The sequence below is a fragment of the Nomascus leucogenys genome, chromosome 8 (genome assembly GCF_006542625.1).
Source record: "Nomascus leucogenys isolate Asia chromosome 8, Asia_NLE_v1, whole genome shotgun sequence".
Lineage (NCBI taxonomy): Eukaryota > Metazoa > Chordata > Mammalia > Primates > Hylobatidae > Nomascus > Nomascus leucogenys.
In genome coordinates, this window is record NC_044388.1 from 43828814 (window position 1) to 43849016 (window position 20203).

General features: G+C 45.1%; 2 protein-coding genes across 4 annotated transcripts in view; both read left to right on the top strand.

Moving 5' to 3' along the window:
• PLEKHA2 (pleckstrin homology domain containing A2) overlaps window positions 1–1708 on the top strand; it is a 69827-nt gene extending 68119 nt beyond the window's left edge. For all 3 annotated transcript variants that reach the window (XM_030817158.1, XM_030817160.1, XM_030817159.1), the window contains exon 12: window positions 474–1708. In XM_030817158.1, the coding sequence (XP_030673018.1) occupies window positions 474–836 (363 nt within the window). In that variant the 3' untranslated portion in view covers window positions 837–1708. The remainder of the gene's footprint in view (window positions 1–473) is intronic.
• A 3198-nt stretch (window positions 1709–4906) lies between these two features.
• HTRA4 (HtrA serine peptidase 4) lies at window positions 4907–19413 on the top strand. Its single transcript, XM_003269600.3, has 9 exons — window positions 4907–5458; window positions 5761–5860; window positions 7269–7473; window positions 8711–8905; window positions 9972–10004; window positions 12396–12510; window positions 13246–13303; window positions 13702–13797; window positions 18698–19413. The coding sequence occupies exons 1-9, from the start codon at window positions 4993–4995 to the stop codon at window positions 18858–18860; spliced, it is 1431 nt and encodes a 476-aa protein (XP_003269648.1). The 5' UTR covers window positions 4907–4992; the 3' UTR covers window positions 18861–19413.
• The last annotated feature ends 790 nt before the right edge of the window (window positions 19414–20203 follow it).

The following is a 20203-nucleotide window of genomic DNA, read 5'->3' on the forward strand; positions in this document are numbered from 1 at the left end:
GAGTGCAGTGGCACGATCTCAGCTTACTGCAACCTTCACCTCCCGGGTTCAAGTGATTTTCCTGCCTCAGCCTCCCAAGTAGCTGGGATTACAGGCACATGCCACTACGCCCAGCTAATTTTTTTGTATTTTTAGTAGAAATGGGGTTTCACCATGTTGGCCAGGCTGATCTCAAACTCTTGACCTCAGGTGATCCACTCGCCTCGGGCTCCCAAAGTGCTGGGATTTCAGGCATGAGCCACCACGCCCGGCCGAGAAATAGAATTTCTGATATGTCCTGCAAGTCTCACTGCCAGGCTGACCTTGATACATTTGGAGTGAATCCCGTTGACCATATTTCATTTTTGTAGGCAAGCGTCCTTGGACCTACGAGGTGGTGATTCTGGTTGGGTACTCTTCCTGGGACCCTGTGATAAACATTGTCTGAAAAACCCTAACTTTCTTTTGTCTTTTTCTTCCTTTTATTTTTATAGGAAACGTCCTTTTCTAGATCCATTTCTTTGACCCGACCTGGAAGCTCCAGCCTTTCAAGTGGGCCCAACTCTATCCTGTGCAGGGGGCGGCCACCTTTGGAGGAAAAGAAAGCCCTCTGCAAAGCCCCCTCTGTGGCCTCCTCCTGGCAGCCCTGGACACCTGTCCCCCAGGCTGGGGAGAAGCTGCTTCCACCTGGAGAGACTTCAGAGGACTCTTTGTTCACGCCTCGTCCTGGGGAGGGCAGCGCTGCTGGGGTGCTGCCCAGCTCCCGGATAAGGCACAGATCGGAGCCCCAGCACCCCAAGGAGAAGCCGTTTATGTTCAACCTTGATGATGAAAACATACGGACCTCTGACGTGTGATGGAGTACAGTGCCATGGGAGGGAGGGAGGGAGGACTTGAGAGAAGGAGGCTGTGACTCAGTTTCTCTACCTTGTTGGAGGGTAGTCAGAGGCCTTTATGTCACTCATTCCTGTGGATGCTCTTTGGGAGGGAGGGGCCCATCCAGCTGGCTGTGTGTGTGTGTGTGTGTGTGTGTGTGTAATAATGCAATGTATTTAATTTGGGGAAGTCACTAGGTTAGAACTGTAGGCATACTCAGTGGAGAGGAAGCTACCTATTCTAACTATTCTGAGGTCTTCCTGGAGAGGGATTATTTTAGCAGCTCCTCTCCAGAGGGGGCTGGAAGTCCAGTTTCACCACTGACCAAGTTTTATTTCCTTGCCCTTGTTTTAGTTTTTTCATTTTGTTTTCAGTCCAGGTGCCTCGCAGCTCTTTTGGAATGGGCCAGCATTAGTCTAATTTTAAGCGCTGTGTGTTTTGTACCCTTGCAAACTTGCTTTATCTTTCTTCTTGCTGTTGCCCTTTGGATGAAGCCTTGTGTGCTTGCATGATCAGACCCTGTAATAGGATGAGTTTCCATGTACTTAACATGAAGTGATACAAAAAGAATCTAGAGAGAGATATGTATTTTTAATGAAATAGAAGCTTGGCATAGAAACATTGATTTAGACGTTATGAGTTGCTGGCCAGAGATTCCTCAGATAAAAGAACCTAGAAAATTGAGTTTCGGGCGGGCATGGTGGCTCACGCCTGTAATCCCAGTACTTTGGGAGGCTGAGGCAGGTGGACCACCTGAGGTCAGGAGTTTGAGATCAGCCTGGCTGACATGGTGAAACCCCGCCTCTACTAAAAAATATGCAAAATTAGCCAGGCATGGTGGTGCAGGCCTGTAATCCCAGCTACTCAGGAGGCTGGGATTCATTTGAACCCAGGAGGTGGAGGTTGCAATGAGCCAAGATCGCGCTATTGCACTCCAGCCTGGGCAACAAGAGTGAAAGTCCATCTCAAAAAATAAAAGAAAATTGAGTGTCCCACCCAAATTGTAGGGCGTACCTCCTTCCATTTGACAAGAAGATGCTATTTCCAGTGTCCCTGGGAGAATTCTTCCATCCAATTTATATGGTGAATTGCTGTCAGCGTTCCCTAAAGGAAGAGAGAACTTAGCTCATTTCTGTCTGTAACTTTTATCAGCTAGATCAGTTAATTGTATTTTTAAATTAAAAATTAGTAACTAGAGGAAGAGACTAAGAGAACTATTTTTACCTGAGTAAATGCTCTCCTCTTCTTGTGGCCAGATCTAATGCAGAGGTGAAAACACTTGATGAGAAAATCCTTTGTGGCTTGAGGGGAATCATGTTTCTTTCAGGACGTGTTGTTTCCCTGAAGTCTGTGTCACACTGAGAACTTTTTCTGACTGCACTGCTTTGGAGCTATTCATTTAAATTGAGTTTGGCCTAGTTGTCCTGGTATAAAACGGGAAATCTACATTGTTCCCTCTTTCTCTCCCTTCCATCCCTTCCCCTGCCTTCCCTATACACGCTGGTGTGCTTTTGCCCTCAGAAATTCTTGGTTTGGGAGTTATTTATTTATGAGTGATCGAGGTTACGACATGCTTGGAGCGGCATGATTTCAAGAAGCCATTCCAAATTCTTATAGCTCCTTCGCTCTGGTTTTACTCTCATATTTTCCCCAAGAAAATTCTTTGGCTATTCAAAGAAAGCACAAAATATGTGATGTGGAACTAATGAAAATAGGAACTTTTGAGATCTCTTTAAATATTCCCTGACTCACGGAAAAGATATCCTCTTTTGGTGTTTACATTGTGAAAATCTACCCATTTCTCTCTCTCTCTCTCTCTTTTAAATAAATTATCCGATAGGTTACTGTTGCTAAATTAATTGGCCATTATAATAAGCTGATTTGTTTCTTATTCAGCAAGATCTCTTTTGAGAATGTGTCAAATTAAACATACTTAGAATCCATATGGTATTATCCTGATAAAGGGAAACGAGGACACTAAGACTGTCAAATGGAAATATTCTTGTCAATTGGCAAACACTTGGGAATTCCACGTTAGAGCATTGCTTGTTTTTTTTTTTTTTTTTTAATTTTTAAAAGACAGGGTCCCGCTCTCTTACCCAGGCTAGAGTGCAGTGGTGTGATCATAGTTCATCATAACTTTGAATCCCTGGGCTTAAGCAATCCTCCCATGTTAGCTTCCCAAGTAGCTAGGACTACAGGGTTGTGCTACCACGCCTGGCTAATTTTTAATTTTTTTGTATGTACAGGGCCTGGCTATGTTGCCCAGGCTGTCTCAAACTCCTGGGCTCAAGTGATCCTCCTGCCTTGGCCTCCTAAAGTGCTGGGATTACAGGTGTGAGCCACTGCACCTAGCCAGAACATTGTTAATGTAGTTCAATATGAGATAAATTATTATCTTCAATGAAAGAAGCTCTAAAAGCATTCTCATTCCTAAATTGTATTTCAAACTTCCTATTTTGTTGATATTTCTTAACTTCTGGCCAATTTTAAACCATAATCTTTTAATGTGAACCAAAGATGGTACGTATTTGACCAAAGCAGTTAGTTTTAAATGTATAAAATTGAACCAAATGGAAAAAATAGGGTGGGGATGCAGGATAGATTAGCGACTAAGTGCATAGGCTCTGGAGTAAATCTGAGTTTTTTTTTTTAAAGGAACTAAAAAATGTACTGCATTTTCTTTGTGGAATAAAAGGCTTGCCTGAGTTGTGCTATTTTCATAAGGCTTTTGAAGTGGTCTTGACTCACTGTGTGTAACAGTATTTCAGGTGGTCTTCCCCATGGCTGAATAATGCCATCCATTATTCTTTAATTTTTACTTTTAGAAACAGTGTTTCACTGTGTCACCCAGGCTGGAGTGCAGTGGCCTGATCATGGCTCACTGCAGCCTGGACCTCCTGGGCTCAAGTGATCTTCCTGCCTCACAGCCTCCCAAAGTACTCAGATTATAGGTGTGAGCCACCATGCCTGGCCACCATCTATTACTTTTGAAAGCTTCAAAAGACTTGCTTACTCAATGTCAGCTGATGGTTGGTAAAAATAATTTGGCCTTTAGTGTTCAGTGAGACATCATAAGGGTATTGAGGCATACATTATGGAGATTGATGTCAGGTCAGAATATTGGAGTTATACATCTATTTCTGAGTTGAATACTCAGCTCCCACGAGAAAGAAAGTAGTTTTAAGGTCCAGCTTCTTAGTCTACTTGAAGCAAATTTTTTTTCTTTTCTGTTTCTGAATATAAATATACTCTTATATGGGCTAAAAGGACCCCATGAATAAATAGCAGGTTCAGTAGTTGAGGAGTGGAATTTAGTAGGTTTGTTTTCAGTGTAAATTAGATAACATATGTGGAGGTCACAGCATTTTGGAAATTGAGTGTCCCCAAGTGAGCTTTGTTTATAAACTTTCAAAATGTCGGAAATGGACAGGTTTGTTAAATCTTGTCTGCCAGCACCCTTTTCTTCCTTTGTTCCTTTTCCTCTCTGTGTTATTGCCTGCGGCAGCCAGTCCTTCATACTAGATAGAGTTCAGATAAAGCAAATGTTTGGCAAAAACACACTGTTTGACCTCCTCCTCCTCTGCTTATGAAGGGGTAGCATGATTCTGTGTTTTAAAGCAGTGATGTTTCAGCTGTGAAATGCACTCGCTGTAAGCTCTAGGCTGAGTGCATGGAAACTGTTACGCTTCTCATTTTATGTGATCTCCTAATTGGTATGTAGCAAAAATTTTCTAAAACTGTTTTGTGGCTTATTTTGTAATAAAACCATGTGAAATACTGAAATATGGTCATGTGTTATCCTAATACTGACCTTCTGACCGTGGGTGAGTGAGCTTTCTTATCAGTCTGCCCCCATTGTCGGTTTTAGGGATTTCAGGAGGTAGGTTCCTGCTCCGGGTAGGGCTAGAGACCTTCCCCTCATTGCCTGGGGGAGAACCTGGCTCCGGGGCGCGGACGGGGGCGGGTGGTAGGGGATGTACGGGTGTGTATATGGAGAGGTATGCCAGGCTCTGCCCCTTAAAGTTTGGGGGCCGGCGGAGGCGGCGCCGTGGCCGGGAGAAAGTGTCTCTCATTTAGGAGCGTTTGCAGGTCCAGAGTGAAGTCACTGAAGAGTGGAAGCGAGGAAGGAGCAGGATGATTAGACCTCAGCTGCGGCCCGCGGGCCTGGGACGATGCCTCCTGCCGGGGCTGCTGCTGCTCCTGGTGCCCGTCCTCTGGGCCGGGGCTGAGAGGCTACATACCCAGCTGGCCTGCCCCGCGGTCTGCCAGCCCACGCGCTGCCCCGCGCTGCCCACCTGCGCGCTGGGGACCACGCCGGTGCTCGACCTGTGCCGCTGTTGTCGCGTCTGCCCCGCGGCCGAGCGTGAAGTCTGCGGCGGGGCGCAGGGCCAACCATGCGCGCCGGGGCTGCAGTGCCTCGAGCCGCTGCGCCCCGGGCTCCCCAGCACCTGCAGTTGCCGGACGCTGGGTGGGGCCGTGTGCGGTAGCGACAGGCGCACCTACCCCAGCATGTGCGCGCTTCGGGCCGAAAACCGCGCCGCGCGCCGCCTGGGCAAGGTCCGGGCCGTGCCTGTGCAGTGGGGGAACTGCGGGGATACAGGTGAGCCGCGGGGGGCGCGCGCCCTCGGGACACTTACTAACTCTGGAGGAGCGTAAAGGAACAAGACCTCACTGAGACCGCACAGTTCGCGCCGGGTCCTCCTGCGTCATTTGCCTCCTGGATTCGACACCTCTCTGTTCCTGATTTCCTTTCCTCCTTAACAGGGGCTCTTTACCGGCTGCTATGTGGTTTCTCCCTCCCCGTGCACCTTTTGAACACTGTCTTGCCTTTAACATTTTTCCAACTAGGATAGCAGGTCTGGTTTCCTCGAGGCGTACTCTTGAGCCAGTATTTCTTCATAGGGACCAGAAGCGCAGGCCCGCTCAGGAGGAATTACAACTTCATCGCCGCGGTGGTGGAGAAGGTGGCGCCATCGGTGGTTCACTTGCAGCTGTGGGGCAGGTAAAGGAGGAGGAGGAAGACCTCCACTGCCCCAGCTAATGGTTTCTCCATGTCTACCTGCTCCAGACCCTTCGCAAGCGTCATTTAATCCTAAAAAACCAGTGAGGAAACTGAGACGTAAAGAGGTTGAATAACCTGTTCAAGGTCATTTAACCAAAGAGCAGAGGCACAAGGATGCTGACTTCCAAATCCGAGCTCCCCCTGCCCACTTAGGTGGCTGGTGCTTTCCCCCCCTCCTGCCACAGACAAAATTTAAGGTCAGATGTTAGAGCTAGTAGGCATTTTCTTTTCTTTTTTTGAGACAAGGTCTTGCTCTGTCGCCAAGGCTGAAATGCAGTGACAGATCACGACTCACTGCAGCTCCATCTACCGGGCTCAAGTAATCCTCCCACCTCAGCCTCTGGAGTAACTGGGACTATAGGCAGGTGCCACCATACCCAGCTAGTATTTGTATTTTTTTGTAGAGACAAGGTCTTGTTATATTGCTCAGGCTGGTCTCGAACTCCTGGGCCCAAACGATCTACCACCTTAGCCTCCCGAGGTGCTGGGATTACGGGTGTGAGCCACCATATCCAGCGTAGTAGGCATTTTGGTTGTGATCTTGCTCAGCCCCCACTTTGGATGCAAGGAAATCCAGACCCAGAGAGCAGGGTTAATTTGTCCTATGTTACGAGGCCAGTTGGTGCTGGAAACTAAGCCGGAATCAGAGCCCATTGATTCTCTCCTGCCTGGGTCCTTGATACTGTGGTACGAGGCTGACTTTTGCCTCTAGTATTAGGATTAGGTTCAGCCTTTTCGCAGCAGAGAACCCATGGGCTGCTACACTAACCAGCTCTGAAGAAGCAGTGTCGCTGGAAAAGGAGAGCTGGACCCCGCTCTCAACCATGCTCACAAGAGATGGCTGGGGCCCTGTACGTGCCAAGTCCATTGATACATGGAGAAAATTTACGCATAGCCAGGGAAAAGTGAAATGTCTGAGAAAACTGTGATGGAAGGCTGGGCGCGGTGGCTCATGCCTGTAATCCCAGCACTTTGGGAGGCCGAGGCGGGTGGATCACCTGAGGTCAGGCGTTCGAGACCAGCCTGGCCAACACGGTGAAACCCCGTCTCTCCTAAAAATACAAAAATTAGCCAGGCTTGGTGGTGCATGCCTGTTATCCCAGCTACTTGGGAGGCTGAGGCAGGAGAATTGCTTGAACCTGGGAGGTGGTTGCAGTGAGCTGAGATTGCGCCACTGCACTCCAGCCTGGGCAACAGAGCAAGATTCTGTCTCAAAAAAGAAAAAAAGAAAAGAAAACTGTGATGGAGGTATGTTTAATAAGAGTGAGGTTCCCGTGACTCTCAGATTATATGACTGTATCCCCTAACTTTCTTGCCCTCTGTTTACACTATTGTCTTGTGGAGACAGGTTACGTCCCGGCAGCATGCTTGTTCCTGTGTACAGTGGCTCTGGGTTCATAGTGTCTGAGGACGGGCTCATTATTACCAATGCCCATGTTGTCAGGAACCAGCACTGGATTGAGGTGGTGCTCCAGAATGGGGCACGTTATGAAGCTGTTGTCAAGGATATTGACCTTAAATTGGATCTTGCAGTGATTAAGATTGAACCGAATGTGAGTATTTCAGGGCTGAGTCAGAGTGCATATATTTGGGGATTTTTATCTATTTGCTGATATTTTCTGCCCCACTACACTCTCACACCACATCTTTTCTGTTGAGTACATGCTTTTCTCTGGTTTCTTTCGTTCTTTACTCCCTCTTTTGTTTATTTGCTTCAAAGCCTTTCTGTATATCCCTAACCGTTTCTTTCTTTTCTTTCTCTCTTTCTCTCTCTTTTTTTTTTTTTGAAACAGTCTCCCTCTGTCGCCCAGGCTGGAGTACAGTGGCTCAATCTCAGTTCACTGCAACCTCTGCCTCCTGGGTTCAAGCGATTCTTCTGCCTCAGCTTCCTGAGTAGCTGGGATTACAGGCACCTGCCACCACGCTTGGCTAATTTTTGTACTTTTAGTAGAGACTGGGTTTTACCATGTTGGCCAGGCTGGTCTCGAACTCCTGACCTCAAGTGATCCGCCCGCCTCGGCCTCCCAAAGTGCTGGGATTACAGGCGTGAGCTACCGCGCTTGGCCTCTGTTTCTATTAACTATCAAGCAGTCTTTTTTTTTTTTTTCCCTCCTTCAACTCCTTCTTCAACAAATGCTGCTTCAGGGCAAATTATTTCTCTACTTGTCTTAGGATATCAGAAATTACGGCAATGGACTCAAAGTTGCTAAGGAATACTTTGAAGTCCTTACTACACATAGTACTGGTAGTCTGCACATCAGATATATTGACATGGTGTCTGAGAGCTTTTTAGAAGTTCAGAGTCTCAGCCTTTACCCAGATAGATGTGCTGACTCAGAATCTGCATTAACATAACATCCCTAGGTGATTTGCACGCACATTACAGTGTGAGAAGTGTCGCCCTGGGTGATCTCTTTTCTGTTTGTGGCTTATTCACTTTGACTGTTAAGCTTTGAGCTGGAATGGTGCTGTGTAAATTGCTAATGTCAGTTTATGTTCATCAGTGACTTCACTGGCTGTTTACTAATAGTAATTTCTACAAAGTAATTGTTTTAGATCTTAGAAATGATCCTAGTCATCTTAACAATCGAGAGCTTCACGGTAGTTGGACTTTGAGGAAGAAGTAGAAGGCAGTCATAGAAGCTGTGTGAGTGGGTGCTTCTCAGGTGGTAAGGGCCAAGGTGATAGAGACAGCGTCATATATGTGTTAGACACACACTTTGGTCAATTCTGATCTTGATTTGTTCTTTACCCTTTCTGTCCTCCTCATCCCTCTTTGGGCACATGCAGGCTGAACTTCCTGTACTGATGCTGGGAAGATCATCTGACCTTCGGGCTGGAGAGTTTGTGGTGGCTTTGGGCAGCCCATTTTCTCTGCAGAACACGGCTACTGCAGGAATTGTCAGCACCAAACGGCGAGGGGGCAAAGAACTGGGGATGAGGGATTCAGATGTGGACTACGTCCAGATTGATGCCACAATTAACGTAAGTCACTTAGGACAGAGGTGCCCAACCCATAGGCTGTGGACCAGTACAGGTCCATGGCCTGTTAGGAACTGGGCTGCACAGCAGGCGGTGAGCCATGAGCGAGTGAAAATGACTGCCTGAGTTCCACCTCCTATCAGATCAGCAGCGGCATTAGATTCTCATAGGAGTGCAAACCCTATTGTGAACTGCGCATGCAAGGGATCTAGGTTGCATGTTCCTTAGAGAATCTAACTCATGCCTGATGATCTGAGGTGGAGCAGTTTCATCCCAAACCACCCCTCCATCTGTGGAAAAATTGTCTTCCACAAAGCCGGTCCCTGTGCCAAAAAGTTTGAGGATTGCTGACTTAGGAGGCCTATCCTCAGATCACACAGTATTGACAGTTCAGTGAGAAGAATATGTCAGAGTGAACTTTGGGGATGTCCGGGTTTGGTTAAATCGCTGTAGGAGGAATGGAATGCCACTTTGTTAGTCTGTCCTGTTTGCTGTGATCGCTGGCATCCATGCTATTGGGTGGTCTGTTGTAGAGGTCACCCCTCCTGTAAGAAGGTGGTGGTCCCTTGGCTGGGCACCGTGGCTCACGCCTGTAATCCCAGCACTTTGGGAGGCCGAGGCGGGCAGATCATGAGGTCAGGAGTTCGGGAACAGTCTGGCCAACATGGTGAAACCCTGTCTCTACTAAAAATACAAAAATTAGCTGGGCATGGTGGCGGGTGCCTGTAATCCCAGCTACTCAGCAGGCTGAGGCAGGAGAATCACTTGAACCAGGAGGCAGAGGTTGCAGTGAGTCAAGATTGTGCCATTGCATTCCAGGCTGGGCAACAGAGTAAGACTCCATCTCAAAAAAAAAAAAAAGAAGAAGAAGGTGGTGGTCCCACTGCTATAGTTCTTTACCTACACTGACTTTGGTTTTGGTGATGATAGGGGCACAATTTTGCTGGCCTGGGGGAAATAGGAGCTTGGTGGGCTGCTTTTGGTAAACTGTTTTGGGAGCTATGTGTAAAGGACAAGGGGGAATGTATTCATTAGCTTCACTGACGTCTTTTTCAAATTCTGCTTTTAGTCTGGAAATTCTGGTGGTCCTCTGGTGAACTTGGTAAGTGATCACTTTCCTTGTTGCTTCATGTTTCTTCTTAACTTTCAAAGACTTTGTTAATTCCAGGCCAGGGGTGGTGGCTCATGCCTGTAATTCCAGCACACTGGGGATGACTGCTTGGGGCCAGGAGTTTGAGACTAGCCTGGGCAACACAGCAAGACACCATATCTACAAAAACAAAAACAAAAAAGGACTTTACATATTCCATGATGCAGACTTGGGTGCCACTCTTGTGTAGAGAGCTGTGGAATGGTGCTTTTCTGTTCTTGGACCTTAAGTCAATAGTTAGAAAAAATTCAAGATTGTTATCCTGGTGTGTGATCTCATCCCACTGAGAACACTAGGGTTCTAGCTCTGGCTTCCTTTGAAATTTCTCTCTTCCCCGTGCTTTCTGTTTTCATTGGCTAGTTACCAAAAGCCCTGGATTTTATTTATTTATTTATTTAATAGAGACAATGTCTCACTATGTTGCCCAGGCTGGTCTCAAACCCCTGAGTTCAAGTGATCCTCCTGCCTTGGCCTCCCAAAGTGTTAGGATTACAGGCATGAGCCACCACGCTGTCCCAAAAGCCCTGGATATTAAACCCAGGTTTATGCCAAATGACCAGCTTTGCTATGAAATGTAGATCCTTGAAGACCCCTTGATGCTGCATATGAAGAACTATCTCTCATTTAAAAATGCTAATTACATAATGTCATCTGTCCAGGTTTTTAGTCTTGACTTCTTGACCTGCTTATAGATGAGAGAAAAGCCACAACCAGCACTCCTGACTTCAAGTGAGCTGCCTGCCTTGGCCTCTCAAATACATTGCTGTGTCATGTATTCTTAAATTGTATTCCGTGTCTCTAGTGGAAATGCCAGGGTTTCTAGTTGCTCAAATACATGTGAAAACCTAAGAGAGTGCAATGCTGCTTGACATACAGCATGTGATCGTCCCTTCTGAGTCCCTTTGCACCGATTGCTTTTGGTTCCTGTTTAAATATTACATTTGCTTTTAGAATGAATTTTATGCAAAATGATTTTTTTTTTTTTTACTCATAGCATCGCGTGTCATTTTTGTTTGTTTTGTTCCTGCCTTCTCCATTAGACAATGCATTTACTAGAGCAGGGATGAAATGCAGAATTTCAGGCCATACCCCAGACCTACTGAATTACGATCTGTAGTTTAACACAATCAGAAATCTCTTTTCTGGCTGGGTACGGTGGCTCACTCCTGTAATCCCAGCACTTTGGGAGTCTGAGGCGGGTGGATCACCTGAAGTCAGGAGTTCAAAACCAGCCTGGCCAGCATGGTGAAACCCCATCTCTACCTAACATACAAAAAAAAAAAAAAAAATTAGCTGGGAATGGTGTCATGCGCCTGTAATCCCAGCTACTTGGGAGGCTGAAGCAGGAGAATCCCTTGAACCCAGGAGGCAGAGGTTGCAATGAGCCAGGATTGCACCAATTCACTCCAGCCTGGGCAACACAGTGACTCCATCTCAAAAAGAAAAAAAAAAAAGAAATCTCTTTTTTATCCTTTCCCATTACCTAAAAGGCTAAAGGAAGATGAGGTACATAAAGAGGAAAATATTTTCTACCTCATACCTTTAGCTTAGCAGAGCTTTGTTCCCTAAGGTCAATTTTGCTAATTCTTCTGAATAGTTTCAATGCGGTGTTGCTGACAATCCCACAGCTTTTTACCTTTTCCTTGTTTATTTTTAGTTTTGTTTAAATAATAAAAAGGCAAATGCTCCTTGTCCTTCTACCTTTGTCAAAATACAAACTGTGGCTCACTTTTAAAGTCAATGTAACTTACTAGAGGAAAAATGAGCTTAAGATGTTTTTTTTTTTTTTGAGATGGAGTCTTGCTTGGTCGCCCAGGCTGGAGTGCAGTGGTGCGATCTCTGCTCCCTGCAAGCTCTGCCTGTCGGGTTCACGCCATTCTCCTGCCTCAGCCTCCCGAGTAGCTGGGACTACAGCAGCCCACCACCAGGCCTGGCTAATTTTTTATATTTTTAGTAGAGACGGGGTTTCACCGTGTTAGCCAGGATGGTCTCGATCTCCTGACCTCGTGATCCGCCCACCTCGGCCTCCCAAAGTGCTGGGATTACAGGCGTGAGCCACTGTGCCCTGCCATGAGCTCAAGATTTTAAAAAGTCCTCAGCATCCTTGATCCTTTGGCCATGAAAAGAAGGTACCTTCTGCGCATGTGCAGTTACCCTTTGCTGTCCCATCACACTATATGCCCTATAAAGAAACATCCGTTGCTCTCTTTTGAAGTACAAAGTTCATCTTGGCCCTGTTTTCTGACCCTAAGTAACTAGCTTCACTCCTTCCTCTGCTTGTTCTGGTCTTGAGTCGTCAGTTTGCAAAACTTCATGACTGAATGATGTCCCCTCCCTTGCCAGGATGGTGATGTGATTGGCGTCAATTCATTGAAGGTGACTGTTGGAATCTCCTTTGCAATTCCTTCAGATCGAGTTAGGCAGTTCTTGGAAGAATACCATGAGCACCAGTTGAAAGGTAAAGCAAGTTGGGATTTTTTTTTTTTTTTGGTTGTCTTGTGCTTTTCAGGAACACTCAATCTTTTGTGGTGACAGCAATTTTTTTGTTTTTGTTTTTGTTTTTGAGACAGAATTTTGCTCGCCATCCAGGTTGGAGTGCAGTGGCGCAATCTTGGTTTACTGCAACCCGTGCCTCCTGGGTTCAAGCGATTCTCCTGTCTCAGCCTCCTGAGTAGCTGGGACTACAGGCACCCACTGCCACGCCCATCTAATTTTTGTATTTTTAGTAGAGATGGGGTTTCACTATGTTGGCCAGGCTGGTCTTGAACTCCTGACCTCCAGTGATCTGCTTGCCTTGGCCTCCCAAAGTGCTGGGATTACAGGCGTGAACCACCACGCCTGGCCCGGAGACAGCCATTTGAATCCTGTAGACTACTGGGTCACTCATCTGTACTCAGCTCCTATACTGGTGATTTGAGCAGCAATATTGGGGGACTAGGCACAAACCAAGCATGAGTTGTACCCAGAAGTATTTGGATTGAGCTAATGTGGAAATGAAACCCGGGGCTGGAGGTGGGAGGTGGCTGGGAGGAGTGTAAGTGCTAATGACAAAGGTTCTCTGAAGCCTGTGTTTCATCCAGATAACCTGAAAGGACAGCTATGATGGCAAAGAGATCCTGGGACATGGGTGTCTTTTCAGCTGCGCTAACAGGAAAGAGGTTTTGTTGTAACATATCATAACTTTCCTTTCCAGGAAAGGCGTTTTCAAATAAGAAATATCTGGGTCTGCAAATGCTGTCCCTCACTGTGCCGTAAGCATGTGTTTGAATATGTCTGGGTTGTTTTTCAGAGGCAAAACCCATAGCTGCATAGTCTTAACAGAAAAGCTGAGCCACTTGGACCACAGCTAGGTACTCTTGTGACCCTAGGCCCTATCTGTCTCAGGGTATGTATCTGCCTCTGCCTGCATCAGCACTAACTATACATAGTTTATTTCATTGTGGCTGTATTTGATAATGTCCAGTGGTTTTAGGCTTTGGGATAGAGGCTCAGCCTGAACCGAGAGGAGAATGACTGTGATTAGCTTGATGGAATCTTCCTTGGCCCTTGTGAGCCTTGAGCAGAACAGAGTACCTACTAAAGAGTTTCAGGCTTTTACCAGGGCTCAGGAGACTAATTCATTGTTTCCTAATCTTCTCACTTCTCTTAGCCTTAGTGAAGAATTGAAAATGCATTATCCAGATTTCCCTGATGTGAGTTCTGGGGTTTATGTGTGTAAAGTGGTTGAAGGAACACCTGCTCAAAGGTAAGAGAAGTGAAGGCCTTTGCCATCTACCTTTGCTTTTTCTAGATGTGTGCCATAGTAAAATGCATGGGGGATCCAGACTTGATCTGTCCAATACAGTGGCCACTACCTACATGTAGTCTATACTGAACACATGAAATGTGGCCAGTGTGACTGAGGAACTGAATCTTGAATTAAAGTAAGTTTAATTTAAATTAAAAAACCCAGGCCAGGTGCAGTGGCTCACGCCTGTAATCCCAGCACTTCGGGAGACCAGGGTGGGTGGATCACCTGAGGTCAGGAGTTTGAGACCAGCATGGCCAACATAGTGAAACCCCGTCTCTACTAAAAATACAAAAATTAGTGGGTGCACCTGTAATTGCAGTTACTTGAGAGGCTGAGGCAGGAAAATAGCTTGAACACAGGAGGCAGAGGTTGCAGTGAGCTGAGATCACGCCACTGTACTCCAGTCTGGGCGACAGAGCAAGACTCTGCCTCAAAAAAAAAAAAAGATATATTCATTGTATAGTAGTATATTGGGGGTGCGTGTTATTTCAAGTGGATTTCAAAGACATAGGAAACAGTGTAAAATAGCTATTTTAAAAATATCACGTTAAATGATAATATTTGGATATATTGTATTAAATAAGATATTATTAAATTAAATTCATCTGTTTAAAAATTTTTAAAAATGTGGCTACAAGAAAATTTAAAATTACATATGTGGCTTGCATAATTGTCTATAGGACAGTGCTGATTTAGACTTGGGTACTTATAAAGGCTTTTTTTGTATTTTGGGAGGGAGGTGGTTCTCTATAGTCTAAGAAGAGCTCATGTTATGAGTTAATAGCATAAGTTTAAATTAATTTGGTTAGGAATTCCCAAATCTACCCTTTCAATATTTATAGTTATTACTTAATAACTATTAAGTGATTAACACTTATTAGGTATTAGTAACTATTAATTATTCATTAATAGTTTTTTTTCCTTTTGAGGTGGAGTCTTACTCTTGTTGCCCAGGCTGCGGTGCAGTGGTGCAATCTCGGCTCACTGCAACCTCCACCTCTCAGGTTCAAGCGATTCTCCTGCCTCAGCCTCCCGAGTAGCTGGGATTACAGGCACCCGCCACCATGCTTGGTTAATTGTTGTATTTTTAGTAGAGACAGGGTTTCACCATGTTGGCCAGGCTGGTCTCGAACTCCTGACCTCAAGTGATCCACCCACCTCGGCCTCCCAAAGTACTGGGATTATAGGCATGAGCCACCGTGCCCGGCCATATTTTAGGTATTTTAAAACACATTTTTCGGCTGGGCATGTTGGCTCACTCCTGTAATCCTAGCACTTTGGGAGGCTGAGGTGGGAAGATTGCTTGAGCCTGAGAGTTTGAGACCAGCCTGGGGAACATGGTGAAAGCCTGTCTCTACAAAAAATAAAAATTAGGCCAGGTGCCGTGACTCCTGCCTGTAATCCCAGCACTTTGGGAGGCCAAGGTGGGCAGATCACTTGAGGTCAGGATTTTGAGACCAGCCTGGCAAACTTGGTGAAAACACCATCCCTACTTAAAAAATATAAAAATTAGCTGGGTGTGGTGTCGCATGCCTGTCATCCCAGCTACTTGGGAGGCTGAGGTCGGAGAATCGCTTGAACCTCGGCAGCAGAGGTTGCAGTGAGCTGGGATCACGCCCCTGTACTCCAGCCTGGGCAAGAAAGCGAGACTCCATTTAAAAAACAAAAACAAAAACAAAAATTAGCCAGGCGTGGTGGTTTGCACCTGTGGTCCCATTTACTTGGGGAGGTTGAGATGGGAGGATCACCTGAGTCTGTGCTGTAATGAGCTGTTCTCACGCCACTGCACTCCAGCATGGGCAACAGAGTGAGATCCTGTCTCAAACAAACAAGCAAAAAAACCCACACCAAAACCTCACAAAACCTACATTTTTCTTTGAACTCCGAATGACAATATCAGAGGCCAGCACTAAGACCTGTGTAATAAAGCAAAGGCTAGAACAGCTTCCAAAAGAAGGTTCTCCAGCTGATTTCACTGTTGTTTCAAAACATTTCATACTAAGTACTGAGAGAGGAGGCTTGTCCTACAAATATCATTCTCCTGGGCTTCTCTGTTGTACTTCTTTTTTTTTTTTTTTTTTGAGACAGAGTCTTGCTCTGTCACCAGGCTGGAGTGCAGTGGCGCGATCTCGGCTCACTGCAACCTCTGCCTCCTGGGTTCAAGTGATTCTCCTCCCGAGTAGCTGGCACTACAGGCATGCGCCACCATGCCCAGCTAATTTTTGTATTTTTAGTAGAGACGTGTTTTCACCATGTTGGCCAGGATGGTCTCCATCTCTTGACCTCGTGATCCACCTGCCTCGGCCTCCCAAACTGCTGGGATTACAGGTGTGAGCCACCGTCCCCGGTCTGTACTTCTTTATTATCCCTTTCTCATTGTTTTTATTTTTCAAGAGCTCAGTAATCTGTTTAGATTATGGCACCACTTTCACTGGGGCTTTCCCCCTAGTGAAATCAGAGGGCACTGTTCAGCACAGCAGTCATAGGTCTCATGTTACTAAATTTGGCTCATCCCTGGTTTTTCTGGACTTTTCTCATTCCTGCTGTGCTCCACTCTTCCCCCACTTCCGTATTTTTAAGTTCTGGTTCAAGACCAAAGCTATTTCTTTCGGCTAAGTCCTTGCTACTTAGAATGTGGTCTGTAGACCAGCGTCATTAGCTCAGCTGGGGCTTGTTGGAAAGGCAGAATCACAGGTCCCACCTTTGATCCACTGAATTGGAATCTGCGTGTTTAACAAGATCCCCAGGTGATTCATATGTATGTTAAAATGTGAAAATTAGTGCTGGAAGTTGCTGATAAACAGAAATCAGGACTGGGCATGGTGGCTCATGCCATGATGCGGGAGGATCATTTGAAACCAGGAGTTCAAGACCAGCCTGAGCAACATAGTTTCTAAAAATAAATAAATAAAATAAACAAAATCAGCTGGATGTGGTGGCAGGTGCCTGTAGGGAGTGCTGAGGCAGGAGGATCACGTGAGCCCAGGAGTTTGAGGCTGCAGTGAGCCATGATTGCACCACTGTATTCCAGCCTGGGTAAGAGAATGAGAGCCTGTCTCAAACAAATCTATTCTTTCTGGCTTTCACTGACTTATACCTAATAATAATGATAATTATACCATTATCTGGCACTTACAAAACTTTTACTATATCTCAGGCAGTATTTTAAGTGTTTTATTTTTATTATTGTTATTATTTTTGAGACTGAGTTTCGCTCTTGTTGCCCCAGCTGGAGTGCAATGGCGTGATCTCGGCTCACTGCAACCTCTGCCTCCTGGGTTCAAGCGATTCTTCTGCCTCAGTCTCCCAAGTAGCAGTCTCCCAAGTAGCTGGGATTACACACCTAGCTAATTATTGTACTTTTAATAGAGACGAGGTTTCACCATGTTGGCCAGGCTGGTCTCGAACTCCTGACCTCAGGTGATCCACACGCTTGGGCCTCCCAAAGTGCTCGGATTACAGGTGTGGGCCACTGCTCCTGGCCTATTTGAAGTGTTTTATACACCTGTTTGTGCTCCCAAAATTTTATGATATAGGTATTATTTTACAGAGGAAGCAGCTGTGGTACAAACAGGTTCATTAACTTGTAGAACACAGTAAGTCAGAGAGCAGACAGCAGGGATGTGGGCCCTGGCTGAACCCTTCTATTATCCTGCTTTGGTGGCTGCTTTTTTGTTTCTGAGAGGCAGGGTGATTTAGTGGCAAGAAGATGGGTTCCCAAGTCTGAAAGACCCAGGATGAAATCCCTCTCACAAGTTGCATGACACAGAAAAGGGTCATTTGTCCTGTCTGAGCCATAGTTCCTCATATTTGGTGCATAGGTTATTAGTAATAATTTGCGGGTTTATTTTTTCCTTTTCTGACTCACAGGACTAGTATGAATTAAGTTCTCTATAAGTTCTTTCTTTGTACTCATTGGTCCCAAGTCATCCTCCTAAACTGTCTTTGTTCTAAGGTTATTTCTTGATTTTAGTTTTATACTTAAGCGTCTCTTCACATCCTCTTGCATTAAGCTTCTTCTTTTTAAACTCCACATATCTTGATGATCAAACCACATTATCATTCTTCCTTGAGCTTCCCATTTCTATCAAATGGTGTCTCCTGGAGTCCTTTGCTGTTCCTTTTTCGGCTTGTTTTCACCAAATCACTGGCATGGCTATTTCTGTATTGTAGTGTTTTGTATTTGGAGCTGGTTTTTGCTTCTAGAATATATAGTCTATGTGAAGCAATTATGTTGAAGGCAATAAAGTCACAACTTTGGGGAAAAGGAGCCTAGAGCCAGAGCTTGAAATATTTAGACTCCGAAGGTTGGCGGGTTTTTGATTTAGTGGAAGCAGAATTCCTGTAATGCAGCTCAGCATCCTTCTCAGCTCCATAAGCTGCGGGGGTCGGGCGGGGAGGGGGGCTGCGGGAAGACAGGCAAGTGAGTAGGCCGCCAGAATCAAACTGATTCGAGTTTAAGTGTCTAGGAGAAAACATATCGCTTGGGCTTTTCACTTTGGCTGCTGAGGCTGGGAGTATGTTTGAAGTTCACAGAGGTCAGGGATTGATAGAAATTAAAAGCTAAACTCCCCCTTCCAAACCAATTCCCAAAAATGAAAGGAGTAAACTTCTCACATGATTCTGATAGGAAATTAATTTTATAAACGTAAATAAGACAGTTGTCCTCTAGGTGACTTTTTTGCAGCATATTTTAGAATAGCTTTACGATTTGGAAGGATTGAGGCTATTTCTGGTTTGTACGCTTAATGCCAGCAAAATAGTGCCATTAAGACAGAGATATTAAATTACAGATGGGGATAAGTAAAATTCTTCTTACAGTTTCATGATCCTCTTTTTTTTCTCCCTCTCTCAGCTCTGGATTGAGAGACCACGATGTAATCGTCAACATAAATGGGAAACCTATTACTACTACAACTGATGTTGTTAAAGCTCTTGACAGTGATTCCCTTTCCATGGTTGTTCTTCGGGGAAAAGATAATTTGCTCCTGACAGTCATACCTGAAATAATCAATTAAATATCTTGTTTTAAAGTGGGATTATCTAAAAAAAAAAAAAAAAAGTTGTATCACCTGGTTTGTATTGGAGATGTGCCAAACGTGGCAACAAGTTTTTGGATCTTTTTCTTACAAAGAAAAATGGATGGTTATCAACCCAAATGCCCATCAATGACAGCATGGATAAAGCAAATGTGGTACATATACACCATGGAATACTATGCAGCCATAAAAAGCAACAGTCCTCTGCAGGGACATGGATGGAGCTGGAAACCACTATCCTCAGCAAACTGACGCAGGAACAGAAAACCAAGTACTGCATGTTCTCACTTTTAAGTGGGAGCTGAACAATGAGAACACATGAACATAGGGAGGGGAACAACACATACTGGGGCCTGGCAGTGGGTAGGGTAGAGGGAGGGAGAGCGTTAGCAAAAATAGCTAATGCATGCTAGGCTTAACACCCAGGTGATGGGTTGATAGGTGCAGCAAACTATCATGGCACACATTTACCTATGAAACAAACCTGCACATCCTGCACATGTACCTCAGAACTTAAAAATAAAAATAAAAATGGTAATGTTATGAGATTACAATTAAAAAATAAAAAAAATGGAGTTTGAAACACATACACACATTCAGGGATCATTAGGTTGGGGTACTATACTGTTGCTAAGATGCCTGACTATGTCAAGTGGAAGAAGAACACCATGCCAGGAAATCTGGGGGAACTGGTAACACTTTATTAAAGGTAAGAAAGAACTAAAAGACAGGCAGTTTCTAATTTAACCTTGAGAGAAGGACACTGTAGTATTTTAAACCTTCTCTATAGCCATAAACTAGATATAACACACACATATACAAATGGATCTGTCTACCAAAATTTAAGAAACAACCTGAATAAAGTGCAAAGGCAATCAATTGTTAAATAATACTCCTTTAGTCCATCAGGTTTTCAGGTTGTATCACATTTGGCCAGGTTTGTGGGTAGATGGGTGATGGGTGTCATTTAGAAGTCAAATGAAACCCAGTAATTTTGGATTGTCACATAGGAATATTGATGATTCTCAAATTACCACTCTAGCAGCGAAAACAACTTTTGTCTCCAGCAGCTTTACTGACTGTAAGGTCATCTTCAGTAGTTTCTAGTCTTTTAGCCCTTTAACCAAGCTCTTACCCCTGGCAACATAAATGACTTCAAGCCTTGGAGCTGCAAAAGTTTCTTTTTTTTTTTGGTCAGTCTCACTCTGTTGCCCAGGCTGAAGTGCAGTGGCAGGATCTCGGCTCGCTGCAACCTCTGCCTCCTCGGTTCAAGTGATTCTCTTACCTCAGCCTCCCGAGTAGCTGGGATTACAGGTGCACGC

Excerpts from the sequence above, each read along its gene's own strand:
- HTRA4 (XM_003269600.3), top strand. The coding sequence starts at position 4,993 with ATGATTAGACCTCAGCTGCGGCCCGCGGGCCTGGGACGATGCCTCCTG. Across the intron at positions 8,906-9,971 it reads AGATTGATGCCACAATTAAC|TCTGGAAATTCTGGTGGTCC; the intron begins GTAAGTCACTTA and ends TTCTGCTTTTAG. Across the intron at positions 12,511-13,245 it reads CCATGAGCACCAGTTGAAAG|GAAAGGCGTTTTCAAATAAG; the intron begins GTAAAGCAAGTT and ends TTTCCTTTCCAG.